At 35.3% G+C, this 24,393-nt stretch overlaps 1 protein-coding gene across 2 annotated transcripts in view; it reads right to left on the bottom strand.

The window, feature by feature from the left end:
* LOC134542585 (cation-independent mannose-6-phosphate receptor) overlaps positions 1–24,393 on the bottom strand; it is a 60,006-nt gene that overhangs the window by 26,047 nt on the left and 9,566 nt on the right. The window contains exons 3-11 of one of the 2 annotated variants that reach the window (XM_063386960.1): positions 23,070–23,182; positions 20,999–21,365; positions 20,190–20,335; positions 16,429–16,576; positions 15,686–15,805; positions 14,362–14,513; positions 11,373–11,583; positions 8,434–8,591; positions 1,275–1,555 (exon numbers count right to left, since the gene is read on the bottom strand). In XM_063386960.1, the coding sequence (XP_063243030.1) occupies positions 1,275–1,555; positions 8,434–8,591; positions 11,373–11,583; positions 14,362–14,513; positions 15,686–15,805; positions 16,429–16,576; positions 20,190–20,335; positions 20,999–21,365; positions 23,070–23,182 (1,696 nt within the window). The remainder of the gene's footprint in view (positions 1–1,274; positions 1,556–8,433; positions 8,592–11,372; positions 11,584–14,361; positions 14,514–15,685; positions 15,806–16,428; positions 16,577–20,189; positions 20,336–20,998; positions 21,366–23,069; positions 23,183–24,393) is intronic. The other variant, XM_063386961.1, reaches the window with a different exon arrangement.

Genomic DNA, 24,393 nt, shown 5'->3' with positions numbered 1-24,393 from the left:
TGCTATACTCCCGGTACCGGCACCGACATTTTAGCTGCGGTTCTCGGTGCCGATTAAAATGCTGAGAACCGTAGGAACCGAGAACCGAGAACCGAGAACCGGTACCAACCCATCCCTATTTTGAACCAACATACAGTTTTAACTAATAAGACAACAAAAAATAAATGTTCGTATATACAATGCTGTACATAGACACCAAACATACAACAGCCATTAATGCTTGCAGGTTTTTTTTTTTTTAATATATGTGTTTGAGAGAGTTTTTTTTAAAATTCAAATTTAACATTCTAATGAAAAAATCACAATGTGTTAAAAACATTTCAGAGATTTCACAGATAAATATATTAAAACAACACCTCAAAATTACAAGAATATTAACAACAATAAAAAAGTTTAACAAACTTAAAAAAAAAAAAAATTCTGAAACACATTTCAGTAACACCGCAACCCCAATGAGATATAAAGAGAAAATATTTATATTTTGGGGGAGGACTGTCACGACTGCCATTTTTGTCGCGCTGACTTCATGGATGTGTCAACGTGATCAGTTATAAAAAACTTTTGAGTCTCCACAGTCGTGCTATTCCAGCATCAAGGTCACTCAGTAGATGTTAATCCCACAGCTTGGTCATGCATAAAATTTTACTACTTTAGTCACAATTCTGAAATATTCTGTAAACAAGACATGGAATGTTAAAAAAAAATAAAAAAATTGGTTGTCTGTAAAATCGGTATACGGACGATAGTTTAACTTGACGTCATAACAAAACATTGATGAAATGATTGCATACTTTTACGAATAAAATTGGATCATTTTTATTGAATTATCACTATTTTGTATGGATACAAATAATGAGTGAAATGAAATCTACAATTTAATTCATAAATTTACGTTTTATTTGCACTCATTAATTCAAATATGTTTACTACTTTAACGAACAGATTATTTTAACTATAACTTTTACACATGTTTGCTATTTAACTTGTTCCAATCTGTGTTATTCTGTCAAGGATAGGACGATGATAGGAAAAGTAGGAAACGAATGGGAGTGTTTCAAGGGTTTAATGTGCCTCGAAAAAGTCAAATCGATGGTTGTTCCAATCGAGTGGAAGAGAGAGATTCGGCGCAAGCGTACGATGAGCGTAACAGGACACAGCGTTACAGGACACCGTGCGTTACGGGACACTTTTTTGTGCGTGCAGCCGGCGTTCATCGATTTATTAGATGTTGTCACGTCAAAACTAAATAAACACGGTGGACGAAGCAAGCTCACTTGTTGTGGCTGCCGGGCTGGGAAACGTTCTCCATGCAGACGGCCGAGCCCGGGCTGCACACTGTGCCGTAGCCGACCACCACGGAGCGGCACACGTTGATGGTGAACTTGCTCCGGCCAGCGGCGTCCCGGTGCAGGAACACGTGGTTGCTGGACGCCAGCGACAGGGGCGAGAGGTCGTAGACGGTCCCGTTCTCGTCCGTCGCCCTGCAGTCCACTTCCCTGCTCGGGAAGCACGTCTCCCGAGAGTGCCACACAAAGAAGAACGTGCACAGCTGATCCTGCACACAAAAGTTACCTTTCAATAAACCAGGGTGTCTGCAACACAGGACTTTTTCATGATACTTATTTCTATTTCACGGTGTCATTTTCTATGTATAATAAACATAATGCAAAATAGAAACATACAATTTTCAGGCATGTGTTAATATTTATGTTACAAATCTAAAACTTTTTTCATTCAGATATAATTTTGACATGTTTAAAGTGGATAGTCTCCAAATTATTATATTTAAAGGGGAACAATTAACTGAAGTGAAGCTTAAAAAAAAGTGAACGTTTATAAATTTGGCTAGGAATTAAATTTTTATGACTTCCAGCACAGTTCCTCTTTTTTCTGGGGTTTTTTTTTATAACTTTTGTAACCAGTCCTTCAGTTTAGACACTTTTTCATAACTTTTTTGACTTGTTAGATATCCTGAAAAACCACTCGACAGACACACATAATAATTATTTTGGTTTAACATCTCACTCCCAGCAAGGTTATTAGAGACGTAACCAACACTCATCAACACAGACCAGTTACGTTGGGAAAAGAATCGGCCATGTCCTGCAGTAACAAACCATCCCAGCATCTGCCTGGAGTGATTTCGAGGAAACCACAATCAGGATGGCCGCACATGGGATAAGAACCCGGGACAACTGGAATGCAAGTCACATACCTTACTGCTTGTGTTACCTCGCTACATTACGAGTTAATACAATCACACTTCATTAAAAAGTACCTCACTTTAAAGGATTTCTCAATTTAAGTACAAATTTTCAGGTCCCTACAATATGTTTTACACTTAGTAACAGTCATGGGTTTACATCTGTAGATCCCTGGGGGACCAGAACCCCCCTGGAAACAAACACCACCACCCCCCCCCCCCTTTTTGAGGGAGACCTGCTTACGCTTCCAAAACCGTAACTACGAAATGGCAATGATAAACGCTATCCTGCTGCTGCTGGCCCCCCTTGGGAATTATACAAATTTTCGTCCATGGAACTGTTTATTTCAATAGTAAGTACAAAATGTGGGTTTATAGCAGTACGTTTTAATGAGATTTAACTGTAGCTGAAACATCAATGAACTAGGTGAAAAAGGGGTATAACTTTATTTTAAAGCAGATTTTTTTGTACAGACAGCTAGTTAAGTATTTTAATGCCATTTTAAATAGAAATAAAATGTTATCAACCATTAAAAAAGCAGTAAAATTAAAAAAACAAAAATTAAACAAGATGTGAACACTGTCGCAAGCCTGTTGCAACAAAATTTCTCTCCTTTTTTGGCCCAAAATGACTATCAACAGTCTTGATAAGTGGTCAATTTCTCGCTCATTCCTCTCTAGTTTTTCCCATTTATTTTTGCTCACAATTACTTTACATACTTTTAAAACTCACAACTATAGATCTATAGAATCATGTCAGTCTTTTCTCCACAAATTTTTCTTTTCTAGCTAAAACTAGAAAGTACACATGACTCAAGGCCAAAGGAGACCTTACTGCCAATAACAGCACCATTATATCTTTGTTGCTACCTGTAGGGAAGTGAAAATTGTATTTACTTTGCCATGCATTGCAAAAAAGTAGGATGCGGATACTGAGAGAGCACACTTAAAATACTTAGTTCGGCTTGCAATAACTACGCGGGTGGATAACCAATTTTTCCTCACTTGATACTCAATACAGCAAAACCCCTTATTTGAACTTTTCATGGGGACAAAGTAAAAAGAGTGTAAAAAGCGGGAAAGTGTAAATAAAGGGAAAAGTAAGAAATACGTTAAAGTTAAATAAAATACAGTCGCATCCTGCAGCGTTCATAACAAATACGGACTACACTACACATACGCATTGCACCACAGTAAAAAAGTTTAAAAAAAAAGGGCTGCAAATTGGAAATTTACTGTCAATAGCGTGCCGTGCGCGGAGAAAGGTCATTGTACACAATCAGCTGTTGTTACGGCGCGACGTACCCGCCGGCTGGCTCTCTCTGTTCTCTGAGCTGCGCATGCGCAGTATAACTCACTCAACGCGACGTTCCATCAGCAGCCAGCCAATAGATACGAGCTTAGCGGAAAAAATATAAGCTCCACCTCCCGTGTACCAGTTTTGTCCAGTTCTAATACCAGTTTATTGGTATACACACCAATTTTCTCGCTGCCATGACATGTTCAAATTTACGTTCATCTTGATGTCTTGATACCAATAATTAATTATTTACGATCCCCAGAAATAAATGGTTAATTTAAAAAATATGCGTCAACTGTACAATATTTCCGAAATTATAAAATACGTATAAAACAGTTACCAAGACTCCTCTCATTTTATCTTGTGAAGTTTATATCTCGTACCAGTATTTTGGCTAAGTTGTGACATACAGTCAAACCTCATTAATACGAATCCGCTTTGTACGAAATTCCCGTTTATGCGAAGTACTTTCACAGTCCCAGAAAAAAAGGTATGCTTTCCTATGTTATTCAGTACTTTTAATACGAAATACGGTTAATATGAATTACGAAGTTGTTTTGATCCCTCAAGTAGCTGTTAACGTGTATAAGTAAACGGTTAATACGAATTTCACAGCCGAAGTCTAAAGTAAATCACGTCTTCATAACCGTCATGTAAACAAACATATCTCCAAAGATATATGTATGTATCCTACAGTGCAAAATGGTCGAAAAACAAGATGAAAAGTTCAACTCTAGTGGCGATTAGAGTAACTAAACTAGAAAAGATGCCATGTTGTAAACGGAAAACGAAAAGGAAAGTACTCTATACCTTATTAATATTAGTCGTCGGAAGTGTACATACGTAGAAGTTTAAACAATCTATGGAAAAAAGTTCTGTTATTTTCCATTGTTCACGCATGTGTGTCTTAAGCTGGGTTTACGATTGATTTCCTTAAGAATTATAACTTAACATCGAACACACGATTAAGTCAAAACTACATTTTCCAGTTTATGATTGACATAGAAGTCGTTAATTCTAACCAATCACAGCACAAAACACATGGTCGGCCATTGTTCGAAACAGAGAAGCAGGTATGAAATAGGTTATTGATAAATGGGATATCTATTTTTCGAAATGGATGATGATTACAAATGACAAATATACGAATTCTAACCCAAAATACTGCCTCACTCTGTCCAATAATAAGACATAAACTTCCGGTTGAAAGGTTCCGGTTTGTTATGATTGGTCGCTTCCCTTAAGTCTTAACGAAAAATATAAAATATAACCATTTCTGTTAAGTCTTAAGTCATCATATGGTTCGCACACGACCCTTCAAAATTCACACACGACAATCATAAACGATTCCACTAGTTTACATAGAGTCATATGGTAAGTACACGACTAAGTCTTAATTCTTAATTTTCAATCGTAAACCCACCTTTAACCTCAATTTTGAGTGCGAGTTGTTTTGTAATATGACTGCGACCTTACATTGCAAGTTAAAGTTAAAATTATCGAAGAAGTAGACAATGGAGAGAGAACGAAAACCGAAATTGTGAGAGAATTTAAAATCCCGCAATCGTCGTTGTCGACAATACTAAAAAATCGTGAAAAGATTGAATCGGCTTTTGCGAGTTCGTGCAAATTATCAACAAGAAAAAGAATGAGAGGACCAAAACATCAAGAAATGGAAGCTACCTTGTTGCAGTGGTTTGAAGAAATGCGTGCAGCAAACTTGCCTATTTATGGACCTATGATTCAGAAGGCAGACTACCTGGCATTGAGGTTAGGAATTTCAGACTTCAAGTTCAGCAATGGTTGGCTACAACGGTTTAAGGATCGCAACAATATTGTTGGCAAATCTATGTGTGGGGAGTTGGCAGGAGTAGATACGACCAAAGTTAAAGATTGGATACAGACTGCTCAACCAATACTTGATCAGTACTGGCCTTTGATAAGCTTTGTAATGTGGTAAACAATGCCTATAAGAAAAAAATAGTGCAAACCAAATGTTTGAATTGAAAATGTGTCATGAATGCAAGTTTATTGAAGTTTGTATTATGATTTATTCTGTAAGTGTTGCATTGTGTTTGTTTTCTTCAGTGTTTAATATGTAATTGTTATGCATGTAGTGAAGCCAGCTTATACTACCAACAGTGTATATAATTTTCTTTATGGTTGTAAATATAGGCATTTAAAGTTCAATCAATTTTTTTGTCATGATATCGCAATAGTTTGGTTAATACAAACCCTCGTTATTACAAAGTGCTAAAATATGGTCCCTTCAGGTTTGTAATAATGAGGTTTGACTGTAAATATAATATCACAACTTAGAAGCAGCCTCGTAAAGTCGTAATATTCCCGACATTCCCGGTACGTTTATACATTTGTGAGTTTACATTTTTCCCTAGTACATTTTAGATTGTCTCCTGCTATAATTACTCGGACTTTTACACGCCTAGGCTTAAATTATTATATGTTTAGAAATAAAAGTAACTTTTCATATTATAAAATACGTATATTTTGCGATTTAAAATGTTCATTGCCGACTATAAACATTACGTTTTACACAATGTTTTTAGGCCTACAATGGTTGTTACGTGACGTAAATAGCGGGATGGATTCGATTTTTGAGACGTAATTCGCGTGAAAGTATTGTATTGGACTAAATGGGAACTAAACTGGACCTGAAGAATATAGTGTAAATAACGGGAAAACGTAAATAACGGTAACGTAAATAAGGGGTTTCGCTGTATTTTCACAATTAAGGTGTAAAACAAAACTTTTTTCTCTGGTAATCAGAAACTGAATCTTATACAAACATTTTGATGAAAAATGAATATGCACAAAATTTAATTTGACTATAACAACTTATATATTAACTAGGTTTGAATTAGTGATGGCCCGATATTCGATATCGGAGATCGGTAATATCGGCACATTTTTCAATATCGGACATCGGTAAATACTTGTGATATTTTGATAACCAATGTTTTCTCTCGCCAATAATACTTCTCACATAACCTTAACCGTAATTCCAAGCTTATTTTCCGCGGGCGTAATTTATCTTTCTTCACGTCACCATATTACCTAGTAATTCCAAGCTTATTTTCCACTGAAACAATACATAAATTGAAAACATAAACAAAAATAATTACGATATTTAATTTAATAAGTGGCGTAGCCGTAAGTAAACATAAAAGAAGAATAAAGTTGCAGGCATTTTCTTTCTGTGTCATTTCATGCTCGCCAACTGCTGTTCTATACAAAGACGTTACATAAGTTTTACAAAAGCTAAAATGTGAAACGTGTTTAAGTAGGGCAAGTTGCAGCAAAGGTATTATGTTGGCAATATTGAGTGCATTGCCAACAACATAAATAAAGATGTGTGGTTTTAAAAACTCTGCAGTACGTTTCAAAGTTGTATTGAAATTACTTTCACGTATTTTTAACATGTTTTCGCACCAAAAAATGGAGTGATAAACTTGAACAATGGTCACAAAATTTGCTAATTGAAGACCTTCCATTCTAGCGTGTCGTTTACAGTGATGAAATTATACAAAGGGTACAAAAGTGTGATGTTTTTCGGACGGTATTTTTCGTAGATTACAGTTGAGACACTGGACTAAGTACATGCAGTGACTCGTGATTCATACATTATAAGCAAATACACTAGAGACTAATACCGGACAGCTACAAGATTTCATTCTGAAAGATTGTTTAGCTCTGCAGGTGGAATTTGTACCAAAAAACGGAATCGCCTTTCACCTGAACACATTCAAATGCTAATATTTCTCCACAAAAAACTGAAATTTGTTTCCTTGTATTTACAATATTTTTTTTGCATACTGTATGTAGGTAATACCTACATCAGAATATTGCTTTATCTGGCCTTGAAAAACAATTTAATTTTTTAAGACCTTGAATTTAGAGAGCTTATTTGTAGGCCATTATGATAATTTCATTATTAGCTTTCATTTAATGTGAATTTGCAATATTTTACAATTAATAAAAATAATATACATTCACATAAGTATGTTTTATTAATATTTAACATTTTTCATTATTATCTCTAACAATACTCCAGAACCACAATTTTATATAATCAGTGTTAGAAATGAGATAGGCCTATTATCGGAATATCGGATATCGGGTATCGGATCGGTAAATTTGGAAATATCGGTATCGGTATCGGGTTTTTGGATATCGGGCCATCACTAGTTTGAATTCATATAATTTCTTGAATTTTCAGAAAAAATGCAGGCCACACAAAACTGATGATCAAGTGTACTTTTCAACAGATTCATGTGAGGCATTAAGCTGTCATTCCACACAAATTATTACATAAAATAAAATACTTAGTTTAAAAAAAAATTAACTAGAAGACCATTTTCCAGTACTGTTTTTCTTAGAAAATATTTAAGAATATTCAGCTGTTAAAATTATAAATTAACCTGCCTGATGTACAATGAAAGGATTGTTTAATTTGGCTTGCTATGGTTTGGCATTTTCTGAAATCCGGTTCCAAGTGAACCACTAGCATTCAAATTTTTTTCGGGAAGATTCTGGTTGTTCTCCTTGGCTGCAAGGTCGCACTACTGTGCTGCCTGCGTTTATAGTTTACTCAATAGTTTATCGCTACTGTCATTTTTCATTACAGTTCAGTTTTTCCTGTTTCATAGGGTTTCCACTTCAATTTTTCACTAAATTGACATTCAAAAATCCAGCCAAACTGCTTATACAACAAGGCAGTGGTCTCAAACACGCTGGATTTAGGACATTTCACTGTACTACAGTTCTGTTCTAATATTGTTGAAATGTTTCAATACTTCTCTAAAACATGCACGCTGGTTGTATAGAACATCCAGCATCTATACACCAAGATTTGAAAAATTTTGAGTTGAGGCCGTTTCTGGCCCAAAGCGTTGCTGTTGGCCGTACTCACGGTGGACAGGTATTCCACGGGCTCAGCTACCGACTCCACACTGTAGTCGCACAGCATGATGATGTGCACGGTGCTCTTGTTGCCCGGCTTGCATTCTGCTCCGTGGAGCTCGAAAGCCACCCGTCCATCCACGTAGTGGAGACTGTCACTTGCCCAGCCTGGCGACAGAAACAAGGGAATCAGTGCAATGCTGCTGAGCACGTGTTCCAACAACTTTATGGTAAACTAGCTAAGCCCCCCAACATTGTACATGTGGAATTTAATTTAAACTTATACAGCTTCTTTTTGTACGTTTGAAGTAGTATGATTGGGGACATGAACAAAGAGCTTGTCTGCTTCACTAGCAAGGGAGAGAGCCACGTAGAGCTGGCCATGCGAAAAAAACTGTCACCAAGGTCCACTCCCGCAAAAACGCAGCATCTGGCCTTGTGCTTTGTTTATGGTCATGGCATAACATAAGCTCTCCGGGAATCTTGCACGTTAAAAGTGAAATGGGAAATTGTTAGAAATAAGCGGGTTGCGGCAGGGTATAAAAACTTGCTCGCCTGTGCCACTTCCCGTCAAAATTTCCAACTCTATGTTATTTTGGACAGGCTGTAATAAGTAAACACCCAAATCACAAAACAAATTCAATAAATTAGTTTATCTTAGCTAAGAAGTCAAATACATATAAATAAAACCTACAGCAAGATATTTTGTTAAATTTTTAATATCCAAATCACAAAGCGAAAACAGTAAATCAGTATATTCTAGCCAAGTAAATTCAATGTTAGTTTGTATTCGTAAAAATAAGATTGCGGCACTTAATTCCATCACTGAGTTAAAAAAAATAAACAGTCCCTCTATTCGTTCTTTAGTGTACTATGCTGCTATCGTGTCACCGAGGTAAACGTCCGTAGACTTCTGTCAGTGCCTTTTAAAAAGCTACTAATGAAGCACTATCTTTCGACTTTTCTACAAACTGTACTTAGCTGAGCAGACTCCTAAAACTTTAAATTAGATTTTTTTTCCCCCGTGAACCGATTTTCATGAAAAAAAGCCTATATATTGCTCCAAGCTATGCTCAAGTTACCTGTGGAAACCAATGAACATTCATCCAGTATTTTTAGAGATTAGTGTGTTTAAACAGACAAAGTTCTTAAAAGTTTTCTATTACATTCCCTACATCGCCTGCAATCAGTTTTTACCAAATATTTTAAATAAACAGACACGACGCTTCTACAGTTTCATTTGAGTATAGTTGACGAAAGTCGCTGCTTACTGGAACTAAGTGAGATAAATTAATGAAATAAACTGTATTGGTATGTAGAATCATCACCAAGTTGTTTGTTGAAGAAGCATTGAAACATTACAAGTGATTTATACCTGTGAGGTTTTGGTGTAGCAGCTTCTGGGATAGAGTTTAAATAATAACTAAGTCAAATTAGGTTAGGTGAGGTCAGCTAAATTGCACATAACATTTTTTCTAATATTGTAATTTGCATCTATCATACCTAAAAGAAGTTGAAATTAATTTTAACAAAAAATGGTGCTATTAAATTATTTGTGCTTCACTCATGAAACCATACTTATCCTAAAATATGAAATAGTTGAAATAAGGATAGTATAACCAATTTTTTTCAATTTTTTAAAATTGCCAATTTTGAGAAAACCAAATTTGAGTATCCAATCACATTGTTTTGATATATTTTTTGATCAAGCAAAACCTATCATATATAATGTGAAAGCTTATTAAAAAGGCTATTCAATGGGACCAATTTGAACGTTCTAACACTAATTGTTCTAGAGTGACTATTTTTGTGAATCATAATCATGCAACATTTGAGGTTTTTAAATAAATTTAAAATAATAGCTAAAAATATCTAAACCCCCCACTCCCTTCAGTCACTTCATATACGTAGGCTATAAACTCAATTTCACTAAATTCTAAGAGGATTCAGTAGATTTTGAATTAAAAGAGTGCTGATTTGACATGGAATTAATACTTACGATTCAATTTGTTTTATCAAAAATTTCTCTTCTAAAGTTATAAAGAACATTTCTTTACAATACAACAAAGTGTGTCCTGTGTTAGTGGACTGACAAGTGACAAACCCCCAACAAAAATCATAATAAATAATGAACACTATTATAAAATTTATATTAATGCTAAAGTAATAATCGAAGCCAAATTCTTACTGCTGCTACCATATGACCACTATTTCACCTCAGATGTCACCTGCAACTGGCTATCAATTATGGATTTAATGAAAACTCTTGTTTGAACTAACTTATTAACATGAAGTGATTTTATTGAGAAGTTTCATTGCTCAAAAAATTATGATGGCATATTTAAAAATAAATAAACATGACACTGAAATCGTATGGTTATTAAATCATACATAAATGCAGCAGGTAATGCACAGGTTGATTGATTTTTATTTTTTAATGTCTGTTTATTTAACAATATAGTACATAACTGAACACATATGGCACCAAAATGTTTTTAATTTCTTACTTCACCAAAATGTTAGTTAAGTTGACACATAATGCACTTATACAATAAAATCATTCGTAATAAGCATGTCCTTAACAGATTTACTCCAAGAAAAAAATATTTGGCAAACATTTGCATGTTTGAAAAATGTACAGTCAGCATTGTGAAATTAAGTAAAAAGAAATGTGAGACCAAACAATTAAAAACTAATTTTTTCCTAACCATTTGGTCAATACATTTTAGTACACACTTAATTTTAACTAAATAAATGACATTCATTGAAATTCCCTGGCTTAAGTAACAACTGTATGTTGAAAAGACTTGCATTTTGGTGTTTTATGGTGCATTGACTTATTTTTCGGTGTTATTACAGTTATATGTATCACAATTCACCAAATAATATTGTCCCTATGTTCTATGCGTGACACAAAATACTGAAAATTTTTTAAGATTGCAAACTCACCAATAGGAATCTCTTTATTTCCTGTTCTCAAACACACGCTGGCATTTCGGAAGCCGCCACAGGGTTCCTTCAACGGACCACACACGTTTAGGGAGAAGCTTCCGTCGTCCAAGTGTACCGAGTAGTCCTGCCGTGTGTTGTGCAGTGGTCGGAGATCAAAGTGCGTGTTGTAGGTGGGTTCAGTCACCACGCACTGCTTCCCAACTGCATACTGCAAAAAAAAATAAATAAATAAATGTACAGTATGGTTACACACTTCAAAAAAAAAAATTTAAAGTAGTTACCAAGTATGTACAAGTACATGCCTGGGGTCTAATTCAAACCTCTGACCACTTCCGGCGAATAGGCCCGGCACATAGTGATCGCAACCACTCACGACACTTCATTGCAAAAGAAAAAGAGTCAAAAAACCTTAACACAAATTCTTCTGCTGCAAGGTTTTTTTTTTTTTGTTGCAATAACACATTCAATTAGAGTTTTACTCAATCACAACATTATAAACAACATATTAGTTTTACACTGACACAATCTTGTTACTGAGGGATGACTCCACGAGTATCGTGATCAGGCAAAAGTGCAGGAGGCAGGGAGCGACGTTCAGATATGGCGCTACCATGTCGCCGCCTCACGTTTGAGTTCTTTTAAGAGTCAGTTGATTAAACAGAGGAACCTAAGAAGTAATTATCCAAAAACGTAGTTGCATGAGGTTACAAAATCTGCCCCACTTCAGGCCATTTTTGAGAAAAATTAGAAAAATAAACATACACTAACTAAACCGTTCCAAGACAAAGAGTTTAAGAGCATGTCAGGTAAAAAAAAAAAATTAAAATAATTATACACATAAAAAAATACATAAAGATGGGTTATTGAAACTGTAAATACAAAACTGGCTAGGTAATACCCACAGAAAAATGAGCTGGATATAGCAAATTACATATTATTTACATTGTCATTACAAGGTGTTATTTCACCAGGTGTTATTTTCCTTTGATGTATTCTCTAACAACTTTTTTGAATTCATTAAAATTTTGTAGTAATATAATTTCTTTAGGTAGTTGTACTCCTTTTGAAAATAAAGTTGTGTTGTGGAATTTTGGTTTCAGTTTATAGTTAGGTATATCTTATGATATATGGTCCAGTATGTTCTGATTCTACAAAATTATTTATATTAGCTTTTACAAATAAGAGCAACCTATAAATATGTTCCGAAAAAAAAAGGGAATATATTCAACTCAGTAAATAAAGGTTTACATGAGGCTCTTGTATCAGCTAAACATATAATATGTATGGCTTTTTTTTTTGCAATCTAAAAATTTTAATACTATTACTACACTTACCCCATATTTCAATTACATATATCATGTGTGTGAAAAAGTGCAATGTATGCAGTTCGTAGAGAATTTCTGTCTATAATTTGGCTAAGAATTCTGAGGGCGTAGCAAGCTTTACTTAATTTATGAATACACTAGAGTCCCGTTATAGCGAGGTGTCACGGTTCCGGGTTTGATCCTCGCTATAACCGTGTCCTCGCTATAACCGAATTGGACAAATTTTGGCCCCCAAAAAATAAAAATTAACCGAAAATAGCATAAAAATTGTGTTTAAACCTGTATAATTGGAAAATAACAGGTTATATTAACGAAACCTTAATTTCTGTGAGCAGATGTGTGAATTCTCTTTAAAACGATACCCCATAAGTACGGATGCGATCACCGATTGCGTCAAAATAACCAGAATACCCTATCAAGCCACGTAAGTATAGCATCTCAGCCCGCGGCCGACACAGCATGTCCTGCTATCTATTGCCGACGCGGGCTGTCTGCTGGCGGCCATGTTGGTTCGGGATGTTGTTTAACAGGTGGTGCTAGTGTAGCGCGACGATTTAATTCCTCACAAAAAAGCAGGAGTGCGGCTGCGGCAACGCACGTACGCCTCAAACGTAATAGTCGCTGGAAAACTATACTTTTTTCATTTAAAGAAACCTGTCAACTTTTTTAGAAAATAAATTTGGGATTAAACTCAAAGCATCACCACCCCTTTCTCGGACAGATACCCCAACAACTGACCGAAACAAAAGTTACAAGAAAACTGCCCTAGCGATTCGGAAATAAATACGGTAGTGCCGACTAGAGATGTAAAAGTAACGAAAAAATGCGTAACCGTATGTATTTGTTACTATAACAATTAGTACTCGTTACTATCGTTACGTTACTCGTTACTTCTGATACCGCATAACATGCTATGTTATGTTGCAGCAACGAATCCAGTCGTATTGCGTAAGCGTACAGTATGACGTCGCGTAAATAATAATAAATAGAATATAAACAATTAACAATATTTGATAATTAATAGTTTTTGTTAACCAAGAAACAATTAAATTTCATTAGAGCGGCTTTTTGATATTATCTCTTTTAAGATAACCAAAAAAAAAAAACGTGAAAATACGCGATTATAAAAACAAAAACATACATATTTCTAATTTGTAAAAAATACTTTCTTACGTTGTTTCTGTTCCAATCTCAAACTTTGTCTACACACGGCACAGATAACTAACGGAAGTTTGATAAAAGAAAGAAAGGATGGGATTCTATTTTTAAGCCACGGCACTTAGGTGGCGACTGCACGGCTGAAGAATGTGACGCGTCAACGGCAAGATGTCTAGTGGCGAGCGAGAGGGGCGGAGATAAAGCAGACAAATAACAGAAGCGCGCTACAAGCGATCACGCAGTAAATTCCTCAAAAATACCTCGTTATAGCCGTGTTCTCGCTATTACCGTGCTCGCTATAACGAGATTCTACTGTAGTTTGATTGATATGTTCATTCCATTTTAATTTATCATCAATATGTAAGCCCAAGAATTTAGTTGATTCAGTTTGACTTATCGCTTGATCCTGAAATTCAGATAATACTTGATCAAGCAGTCTTTTATTACCAAATTTAATAAATTTTGTTTTATTTATATTGAGTTTTAAATTATTTGCATCAAACCTTGATTGGACAAGCTGAAGGAGTTTCCCATAAAAATGAATACACGCAATCATTGGATTTTGACAGGAACTCTGGACCTTTTTCAAATCTTGCACACACAAAAGAGATTTCAGTCTTATATCTCAAGGAACCATTATGACATGGAGAACCACCTGAAACAAATGTAACACACATTACACTAGCTTAAAGGGAAAATATGTTGATTGTGATTTCACAAGGAACTATGCAAGTGTTAATACTTTTTCGTAAAGCAAAACTTTAAAGTAAATGTCCAAACGTTATCCACAAATGAAATTCTACCACTTTAAATTTTTTATGGAAAACCTGAAGTCAAAGTCATTACTTAAAAACAGTCGACTTCACAGTTAAATTGTTGTGTACCCCAACATTTTCTTCAATAATTGGTAGTAAAATTTTATTTTAAGGTTTAAAACACGTCTCTAAAAAATCTCTAAATGTTAAGCAGTCTGACAAAAACTAGGAGCCAATCTTAAAATCCTTCACTTATTTAGATTATTTATTATACCTCAAACAGCAGACAAGTAAACAACACTATAGCACCAGAGCAATGCCACGCCTACCACATTCATCTTGTTTTCAGATTGCACTGTTGTCTAGTTGTAAATATGCCAGGTGATGCATTCACAGTGAGTGATTCCGCTGTGGGGGAAACTGACGATAGATCTACACAAAGTACTTTATTTATTGAAAGTTCATGTTGTGCTGTGCACCATAGGCAAAATATACGCACACTAATTTTAAATACTGTCTGGTTTCTCGGACCCAGTGTTTTCTGTACAAGATTTTGTAACAAGATTGGTTTATGATTTCAGAATCACTGTATAGTTATACCTTGGTATCTTGTACTGTTAAAAGTTATTTATGGCACAAGGAAAAATAATGTGTTTGAATGCTTAAAAGCTAATTTCAAACAGGGCTACAAATGCTAACAAAAATAATCAGTTGCCAATGGGAGGTACAGATCTTATCCCTCACATGACACTTCCTCACAAATTGCATAAATGAACAGACAGCTGGATGCAGGAAATTGTACACACGGTGTGAAGAGCCTGGCCTTCTGCCTAGCACAAATTTTTTTAAATGATTTATTCATGTATTTATGTAGTCAAGATGCATTCTATTCAGACGAGCTGGGTGAATTTTGTTGGTCTCTGTCATAGGTGTTTAAAGCGTCCACTCTCCCACTGCTATAATACAGCAGGAAAAGTTAGACGTCATGGTGACCTGGCACCCAAGATTCAAAAGAAGAACTATGACTTCATTATTTTTTTTTTTAAGTTGCAAATTAGAAACGGGAACTCACCAGTATAGTGCAGTACCAAAGGACCTTGGTCTGCCTTGACAGGGCCAGTGCTCAATGTGCCCAGGCTGGAACACAACCTTGACCCTGTGGCGTTGGTGCTGCATGCAGCAGCACCAGCCCCTGTTTAAGGAAAAGCACAAACAAAACACTTCAGCTGGTCCATCTTTTTGAAGATGAACAATTCTTATGCCTACGAACAAAAACAAGGGATGATTCTGTGATGATACTCAACCATTTTTTACAGACCCTTATTTTCTCATTATTGAAACTGAATGCCACAGCCAATAGTGTTTCGCCATCTCCACAACCACTGTCTTGCCTGCTGCAGCTACTTATTCTATTAGCAGCAAGCACTCTAAAAAGAAATAATCACATGACTTCCTACAGTCACAGAGAAGTAAAGAGAATGTTTATTTACGACACAAGCTCTAGTTACCACTGTAATACTTACCAGTTATGGTTGTCAAGTACTGTATCACACAACTACTAACAAAAATACATAACTACTTACAATAAAGGCAAGCTGAAGCAGATGGGAAATGAGTCCTAATAGACTACAATTCCATTTCCGATAATACATGATTATCAAAACCAAATATAATTTTTTTTCCTTTTGGTCTAAAATTACTTTAAGATATTATGTCCCAAATGGTAATGACTTAAAGAGGGCAGAAGAGACAGGCACTGTAAGGAAAAATTTTATTCAAATAGAAAAAAAGTAATGATGAAATAAGTTGACATACCTTTCATCTTATGACTGGCATCCAGGTTAACAGCGGCGCATACGTTTATGACGAACTTCTTGCCCGTTTCATCCCCAGGAATCTCCCAGTTGCCTACATGTTTCTGCAAGTCCTTCAGGTCGTACTTGTTACCTTGTGTGTCATACGTCTACAAAAAATTAACATATATTTTACATGCGAACCATGACTGTATTAAATTACTAAGATTACCTGTATTACTTTACATTATTAGTTCCTTCATAAAAAGATGTTCCAGCATGTTAAGTAATTGTAATTACGATAATAATTCCATGTTTATTACTGGGCCCAGTTAAAGCCAGAAAACTGATCAGGCAACACTAAAATTATTAATTATGAGGTAGCTTCACGTCTCGACAATAATGGGGGATTGATGGATTGAACGGGTGGGAGCAGCGAGAGTAATTCCGAGAAACCCCACAGCAACGTCCACGTTTCCATCCTCCTGATTTTACTCGTCTGGGAAGTGAACCTAGATTGTTTTGGTTGGGGGTGAGTAATTTGACTATTCAATCAAAATGGCTCCAATTATAAATTCAATCAAGTATTTACTTACATGGAAAAAGCAACAAGGTTCCGTGCCTTTAAAGCAAATTGATACTCTACTATCAAACATAAGCTGCTGTTAAAACAAAACAAAAACCACAAGAGCCAATAGCACTTGAAATTAGTAGAAAGAGGTTGCTTCACTCTCATAAAAGCAATGAAACAACATCCTAGTCATTGTGACGAGAACATCGAGTAACAACTTAAAGCTAAGGCAGCATAAGAACATTCCTGATTCAAGGTAAAATGAAATACCGTATATAAGCTGAAAGAACAAGCACCCAAGACACACATAATTCAAGAATTCATTGAAGGTAAAAAAGTAGACTCAGTTAGGAAATTCAATAACAATTTTTCATAATTCAGCAGGAATAAAAATTAAATTATAAATATTTTTCTAAGAGTTTTAGATAAAAATCACTTTCAGGTGCACTCTCGTATTTTCTTGTGCACCGAAATAATTAGGCAACATAATTTTTACATTACAGATTCCTTCAAAATTTTATATGTGGTTAGGTACCCTTCAAAGTAGTTGATAAAATTAAACCAACAAACACATGCATGAACAGGATGAAACTTTTCCTAGATATCTTATCTAGTGCTATACTCACTGATGTCTGTAATACTTATCTTTAAGGAATCCGTGTTCCCCCCCCCCCCCCCCCCCACATTAAGTTTCACTCAAAGCTAAGCCATTCCCAGTTCCTGGAAGTTTATCTCCTGTGGTAAACACTTCAAGCAAGTATCAGCTGTATACGCCAGGCTGAGCAAATAGCATGACTGTTGTAAAATCCCCCAAAGCAAAGCTTCAAACATCAGCCTGCTTCTTTTATCACCCCGAAACAAACAGTGAAACAGTGTGCCGCGACCGTCGTTTATAGCAGCCGAGAGGGTGCCCAGGAAGAAGACAGTTGCTGCAAATACAAGCGAAAACATCTTTCCGCAGTGCGCACAAATATGGGCACTCATTCTGAGGCAACCTCTTTTCTATCAGCCTCGGGCAACTCCCTCCCTCACCCAACCAGATCAAAGCAAATTATGTAATAAAATAAAGTGAGAAACAAATCAAATTAAATATTACCTGCAAACACAATAAACAACCCTCTTACAAGGTAGAAATTTTTTCAAGACTCTCATGGTGATAAATTCAAAGCATACCAAATTTTGAGATATAAAGTCTAACACAAATGTAGTTTTAATGCTAGCAGCATTAAAACTACATTATTTAAATTAATATAACAATAACTGTTTCTCATGATTCGATTTAGGTACTATATGACGACCACATACTATATATTATATATGTTTATTATAGTGTTGTGCGAGATCTCGAACCTCAAGAAAAATTTCGAGAAATATTGCATTCTCGAACAGCGAGCGAGAAAAATAATTTCTCGAAAAAAACGAGAATTTTTTTTTGGTACCGGTAACTCAATTTGGTATGGAAACTAAATTTGATATTGATAGTTGTATTTTCATATGTTGAACATTACACACACACTGCCATTATTTTAGTTTAAATGTTTTAAAAATACAAAACGCGTCTGCCTGTTTGGACGAAAAATGATTTGGCAGAACACAAAGCAAACATGATGCAATCATTAAGAGATATTAGACTAGCCGATAGTCAACCATCCAAAACCTTTATCAATAACCGTAACTGTGAATAAAATCTGTCTTGTGAAATTCCAATTTATCCTGAAAGAAAAACTGCCGTATTTCATTTTTAAATTACGTAAGCGTAATACATAATAAAATACGTTCGAACCTAACCTACAAAATTGGTTTTGTTTACATACACATTATTACGGTAAAGTTATTAAAAGCAGTACCTTTAATTTAGTCATAATATTTTGTTCGGTAATGTTTAATAGCATACTGAAATTTTGATTATTACGTCAAAATACAAAATTTACTTTTTAACGAACAAAAGGAAATGGTGGTCATGCTGCCAGACCGAGTCGTCTTCACTGTTCCGTTTCTTATTTCATTTCTAATAAAAGACTGCGCAAGTCATGTGATTATTAAATGGACTGGAATGTAAAGGAATGGATTGAACACGCAGAACAATTCACTCCCTTGTATTACGTAAAATTACGTGAATGTGTGTGTTCAAACCCGTTGAAAAGGCAGAATAAATAGTATGTTCATCCCATTTCCTTTTCCACCTTTGCTTCACTCAGTCATAAGACGTCACGAGTAATGAATCCCGCCAAAGCCTCCCTAGCATAAATTTCTTTGTTTTCATTACAGTACCAGAGTTTCCCGTTTACGTGAGCTACTCTGCGGGTATGAATAAATAATGTGACGCCTGTAAAATGTTATTAGGAATATGAGAATAATTTCCTAATACTGCTGTATCTCTAACTGCGGCGTAACCAAGTGGAAAAAAAAGTGTTGCAGGAATATAACAGTTTAACAGAAGTAAACTTTGTTGTCAAATTAAACTTTGATTTTATGGTAAAATGGAAGATGTGGACATATCAGTGTGGCAGTATTACACAAAAAGTGGCGATAAGTCAACGGGAACCACAATTAACATGTTAGCTACTAGACTTTTACCTAAGTGAGTGAATGTTTATTTATAATTTAGTGTAGGCTTACACAACGTGTTGTGCATGTCAGTTGTGCACAGGCAACTAAATTGTCATTCTATATGATAAACAACAGTTTTATCTACAGAACAATATATTTTGAAAGTGATATCTACAGTAAATCTTGATTATTTAAAAATTTCTCATTCTCATCTCGTTTCTTGCGAGAAAAATATTTTCTTTCTCGAAAATTTCTCGAGGCCTAAATCTCATTCTCGCACAACCCTAGTTTATTACCAATTTTTTTTGTTGCCAACACCATGTCATCCTCTCAGCCAAAAACCAATTTTCTTACTGATTCTATGGTATCATTTGAATCATAAATTGTACAGCTTCTACCACAAAATGGTGCACCAAGATCTCATAAAAATACAGTTCGAACTGGTTGCAAGTAGTAGTAGCATGGTGCAACACCAAAAAGAATAAACTAAATTGGATAGGAGATTAAAGTGAGCTTAGTTCTTACAAACAAAGTTACTTTACACTTGTCTGTGCGACTGGGAGTCATGTCATTAATCCTCCCCACTCACAGAACAGAGAGAACACCTCAAATTCCTTTACAGTGAATTGCAAGTCTGTGTCAAACAATCTGGCAATACTCACGTGGCATTCCACTGGCCACTGCACGCACGCCGCCCATGTTTCAATTTCAAACTTGTACACATTGTCTTCAGCACCTAAGAATACTGGTGCGACTGTCATCGCACTGTAATTACAAGTTAGGCTGATTTCCGTTTTCTTGTGACTACCTACAAGTATATATAATAGTATTTCAATGAACATTATGGCACAACACTGATAACAAGAAAAAGGCATACATACCAAAATGTAAGCATTAATAATAATAATGTAGCACAATACTTAATAAGTTATTTTAAATCAATCTTTATTTAAGTCCTGTATCTTACCACAGTGGCACTTAAAAAAATTTAGGGACTAAAATAAATGGACACTTATCGAACACTTACTGTAAAAATCATAAAGAAAACAATAACTGCTATCTAACTGCTGATTTAAGATTTTTTCGAAATATGACATTGCTGGTTACACCACACGTCATAACCATAAGAAATGGACAAAAAAAGATTAACATGCAAACATACAGAAAACAAGCATAATGTTACAGCAGAGACAGACACAGTGGGGTGCCAACAATGAGACAGTTGCAACCACAACAAAAATAAAGACAAAAAATGACCTTGGCTTGTTTTCTATGTATTTACATATAAAGTTTTTTTTTTTTTCCGTGAGTTATGGAGGTTTATGACATACAGTATAACCAGAAATAAATAATAGTTTATGAATGAAAAACATCCTCATTCAATCTTTCCCATCGCAAGAACCATTCACTCAAGGAACACGATCTTACTAACTAGATATTTGAGCGTGCACAGCGGAGAAGAGAGACGCACCGCTGTGATCAGTCTTGTAGACGAGCTTCAAGCCGCCCCCGGGGGAGTACTCCAGCAAGTGCTTGCCGAAGAGCCCGAGCAGCTCCCGGGAGCCGCCGGAGACCTCGCAGGCGGCGACGCTGCCGTTCAGGCAGCGCCCGCCCGGCCCGGCCATGCAGAGGCCCAGCTCGAACTGGTGCCCGGCGGCGGACCGCACGGCGTAGCCCGCGGGCCGGTGGAGCGGGCGCAGGTCGAAGCTCCCGGCGCCGCTGCGCAGCACGCAACTGTCCACCGCCTCCTGGTTGGACACGCACGCCGCCATCGTGCTCCAGAAGAGAACCAAGGTGCACTCGTCCTGGGCGGTGGACAAGTACACCAGCTCCTCCGCCTGCAAGCACGACAGGAGTGTCCATTCCGGACTGAGCCCACCCAACCAGGACATGATTGATTAATTAATTCAGTCCATTTATTTAAGTGCCAGCTAAATGCAGCACTATAAACGAACAAAAAAATCCCTTTTGGAACAGCCCACATGTACAGGAAGGATTTTGAACTATTTTTTATGGAACATTCTGAAAACTTCTGGAAAAAAAAATGCTGGTACAACTGACTTATTTATAAACATAAGCCTAAACACCAATTTCAATATTTCTTACTTCAAAAAGACAAAGTTCCATTACAAACTTTCATCCCCTATTTAACCCCATTAATAGACTATTTAAAAAAAAAAATCCTTTCTTAGTGCTCATCTTCGTTATATAAGGAACTTCTATGCAAAATTACATGCTTTTAGATCTGTCGGTTTAAGCTGTGCGTTGTCTGTCAGTCATTGTTAACGTTTTATTAAGTAGATTGAAGATTTTTACAAACCTATGGCTTATAAGCCTTGGATAGTAGGCAAAATACAAAAAAAAATAATATATAAAGAAAAAACCAGACAAACCAAAAATCAATGAAAAAAGCAAAAGAAAAATATACATAAAAAATACAGCTACAGAAACAATGACATGAACATGAAAACTTTATGACAATAACCGCTAAGCAACACAGTAAACAAAACATTTTTTACTTGACTCAAAAATTTTTAAATTAAATTAAATTAAATATGGAATAGTAAGATTTTTTTTTTTCATGTTATATATCTGATAAAGGAAAATCACTTCCATACTTATTGAAATATGTAATGATTGTGTATAAGATGCAATTAGTTTTGGTTCGTGTACATATTTAAGTGTACATATAATAGTGTACACCTTCTCTATTGGGAGATAACAGTAAACCCACCATTCCAGCAGTTTTCAACCTCTACCATGAGTACGGTCCCGTCCAATCTGGAGGAAGGGAGATTCCCCTGACAATAGTTCTCTCAGACGGGGACAATAACGTATCGTGACCAGAGCCAGCAGGTTACCAGCATCACATCCCACTCCTCCCAGCCAAAAAGTTTAATAAACTGTGACACGCCCTACTTTTCGTGGCGCTATTGGGTTTTCCCAACCACCCGAAGGAACGACAGAGGAATCGCCAGAACCAGCCGACTGCATGTGCGCCCTTCATCGGGTATCCCTAGGAATGATATGAGTAAAGCAATCAGATGTACCTCTCTTCCTGGGAATGGATTCCTCTTTGAAGAAAACAGAAACAATGGTATGATAATGACATGCTTGTAAACTGGACAGCTAAAAAACTCCAAAGCAGATTCTCCCAGCGTAAGCCAAAGTGTGCTTGTATGTGGCCTATTCCTTGGCCACAAATACCCCCTAGTGCCAACCTGGAATGTTGCTACTTATCATAGCATCCTTGAACAATGACAGAAATATTTTTAGAAGCTAAGTATATGAATTTAATTCTCGCTCAAATTATATATATATATATATATATATATATATATATATATATATATATATATATATACATATATATATAATTCATTATTGTAACTGCATATAGGTTTACATATATTTAACAAAATATGTTACTTTTTATTCATCTTCACAGTAACAACCACCCAACTTTGAAAACAATAACAGTACAATGAAAGGACCATGCACACTATTAGCATACTTGCTGGTAAAAAAAAAAATTAACTCACCTGACTGCAAGTGAAGAATATAGTTGTACTGAAGTTTTTAGAGTCTTTGCACATCTGTCCTCCAACAAAGTTTATGCTGAAGTCATTACTACTTTCATTTAACGTATTACCCACTGCAACACAAAAAAAATTAATTATTTGTAAGTATGCAATGAAGCATCAAAATCAACCTAGCTGTATGATTCCTAATTAAAATTAATTTAAAAAGTCTGTTTTTAAATGTTACAAAATATTCACATATTCCAATCAGCAATCATACATTTTTTATACAAGAGCTGACATTTTCTTGTGATAAAATAACATTACAGTGGCCACTATTAGTTTGGCTGTAACTTTCTAAACCTGCTTCCTGCCCCGCCACCCCCCCCCCTCCCTAAACACAATAAAAACAAAAATAAGCAAATCATGTTAAGGTACTGGATGAATAAAATAAATAAATTGAACAAGTATAAAGTAATTAAAACATTACTTACGACACTTTGCATTTAAATCACTAATTAAGAAGCTATTTGCCACATGATTATTGGTGATATTTACATCTTGAATTATAAATTAAAAAATGTAATAAACTACAGTAAACTAAATGCATTACAATGAAGTAATTTATAATAATAGATTTTAAAAAAAAATTTGGCAACGTTCATCAATGCCTACACTTGATCCACAGTTGATAAAAAAATAAAATAATAATAATATAATAATAATATATAATAATAATAATAATAATTTTTGAGTTAAACAGTCAGTACTTTGGATGAAATTAAGATATAACTGTTGGACATGGCTATTTACAATATTTAGAACTAAAAAATGTAATTTTTTTACCAACCAAAATTTTACAACTTACACAATTCAACCCCTTAACCCCTTCAACCCCTTTTTAAAAAAATTAATACTTCCTAATCTATTAAACTAGAGATACGAAACTAAGAAAGAACAACTTTCATGGAGAGTTACAGATTGTATTTTTTTTATTTATCAAAGCTTATCTTTTAAGGGGGTGAAAAGGGAGTGAGTTTTATTAATTAAAAAAATCTTATCTCCGAAACTAAAATAAGATGTAAAATAGTCAGTAAAAATAATACAATTAATAAACCATACATATTTTTATCATTTTGCGAGATTACACCATTAAGTGGTGTAAAAGGGATAAAATGGTTTTAAGAAAAACATTGCATACTTGTGTATCTACTAACTCTAAAGAACAAGAAAAGAGCAATAAGCATATAGTTACAAATTTAACATTTTAACTTTTTCAGGATTAAACATTCAAGTGGAAGAAAGGGGGTAAGTTTTGTTTTAATATGAAAATTCATATCTTCAA

Source organism: Bacillus rossius (assembly GCF_032445375.1).
Source record: "Bacillus rossius redtenbacheri isolate Brsri chromosome 9 unlocalized genomic scaffold, Brsri_v3 Brsri_v3_scf9_1, whole genome shotgun sequence".
Taxonomy (NCBI): domain Eukaryota; kingdom Metazoa; phylum Arthropoda; class Insecta; order Phasmatodea; family Bacillidae; genus Bacillus; species Bacillus rossius.
The sequence above is the reverse complement of the archived record's forward strand: the minus strand, read 5'-3'. Positions and strand labels throughout refer to the sequence as shown.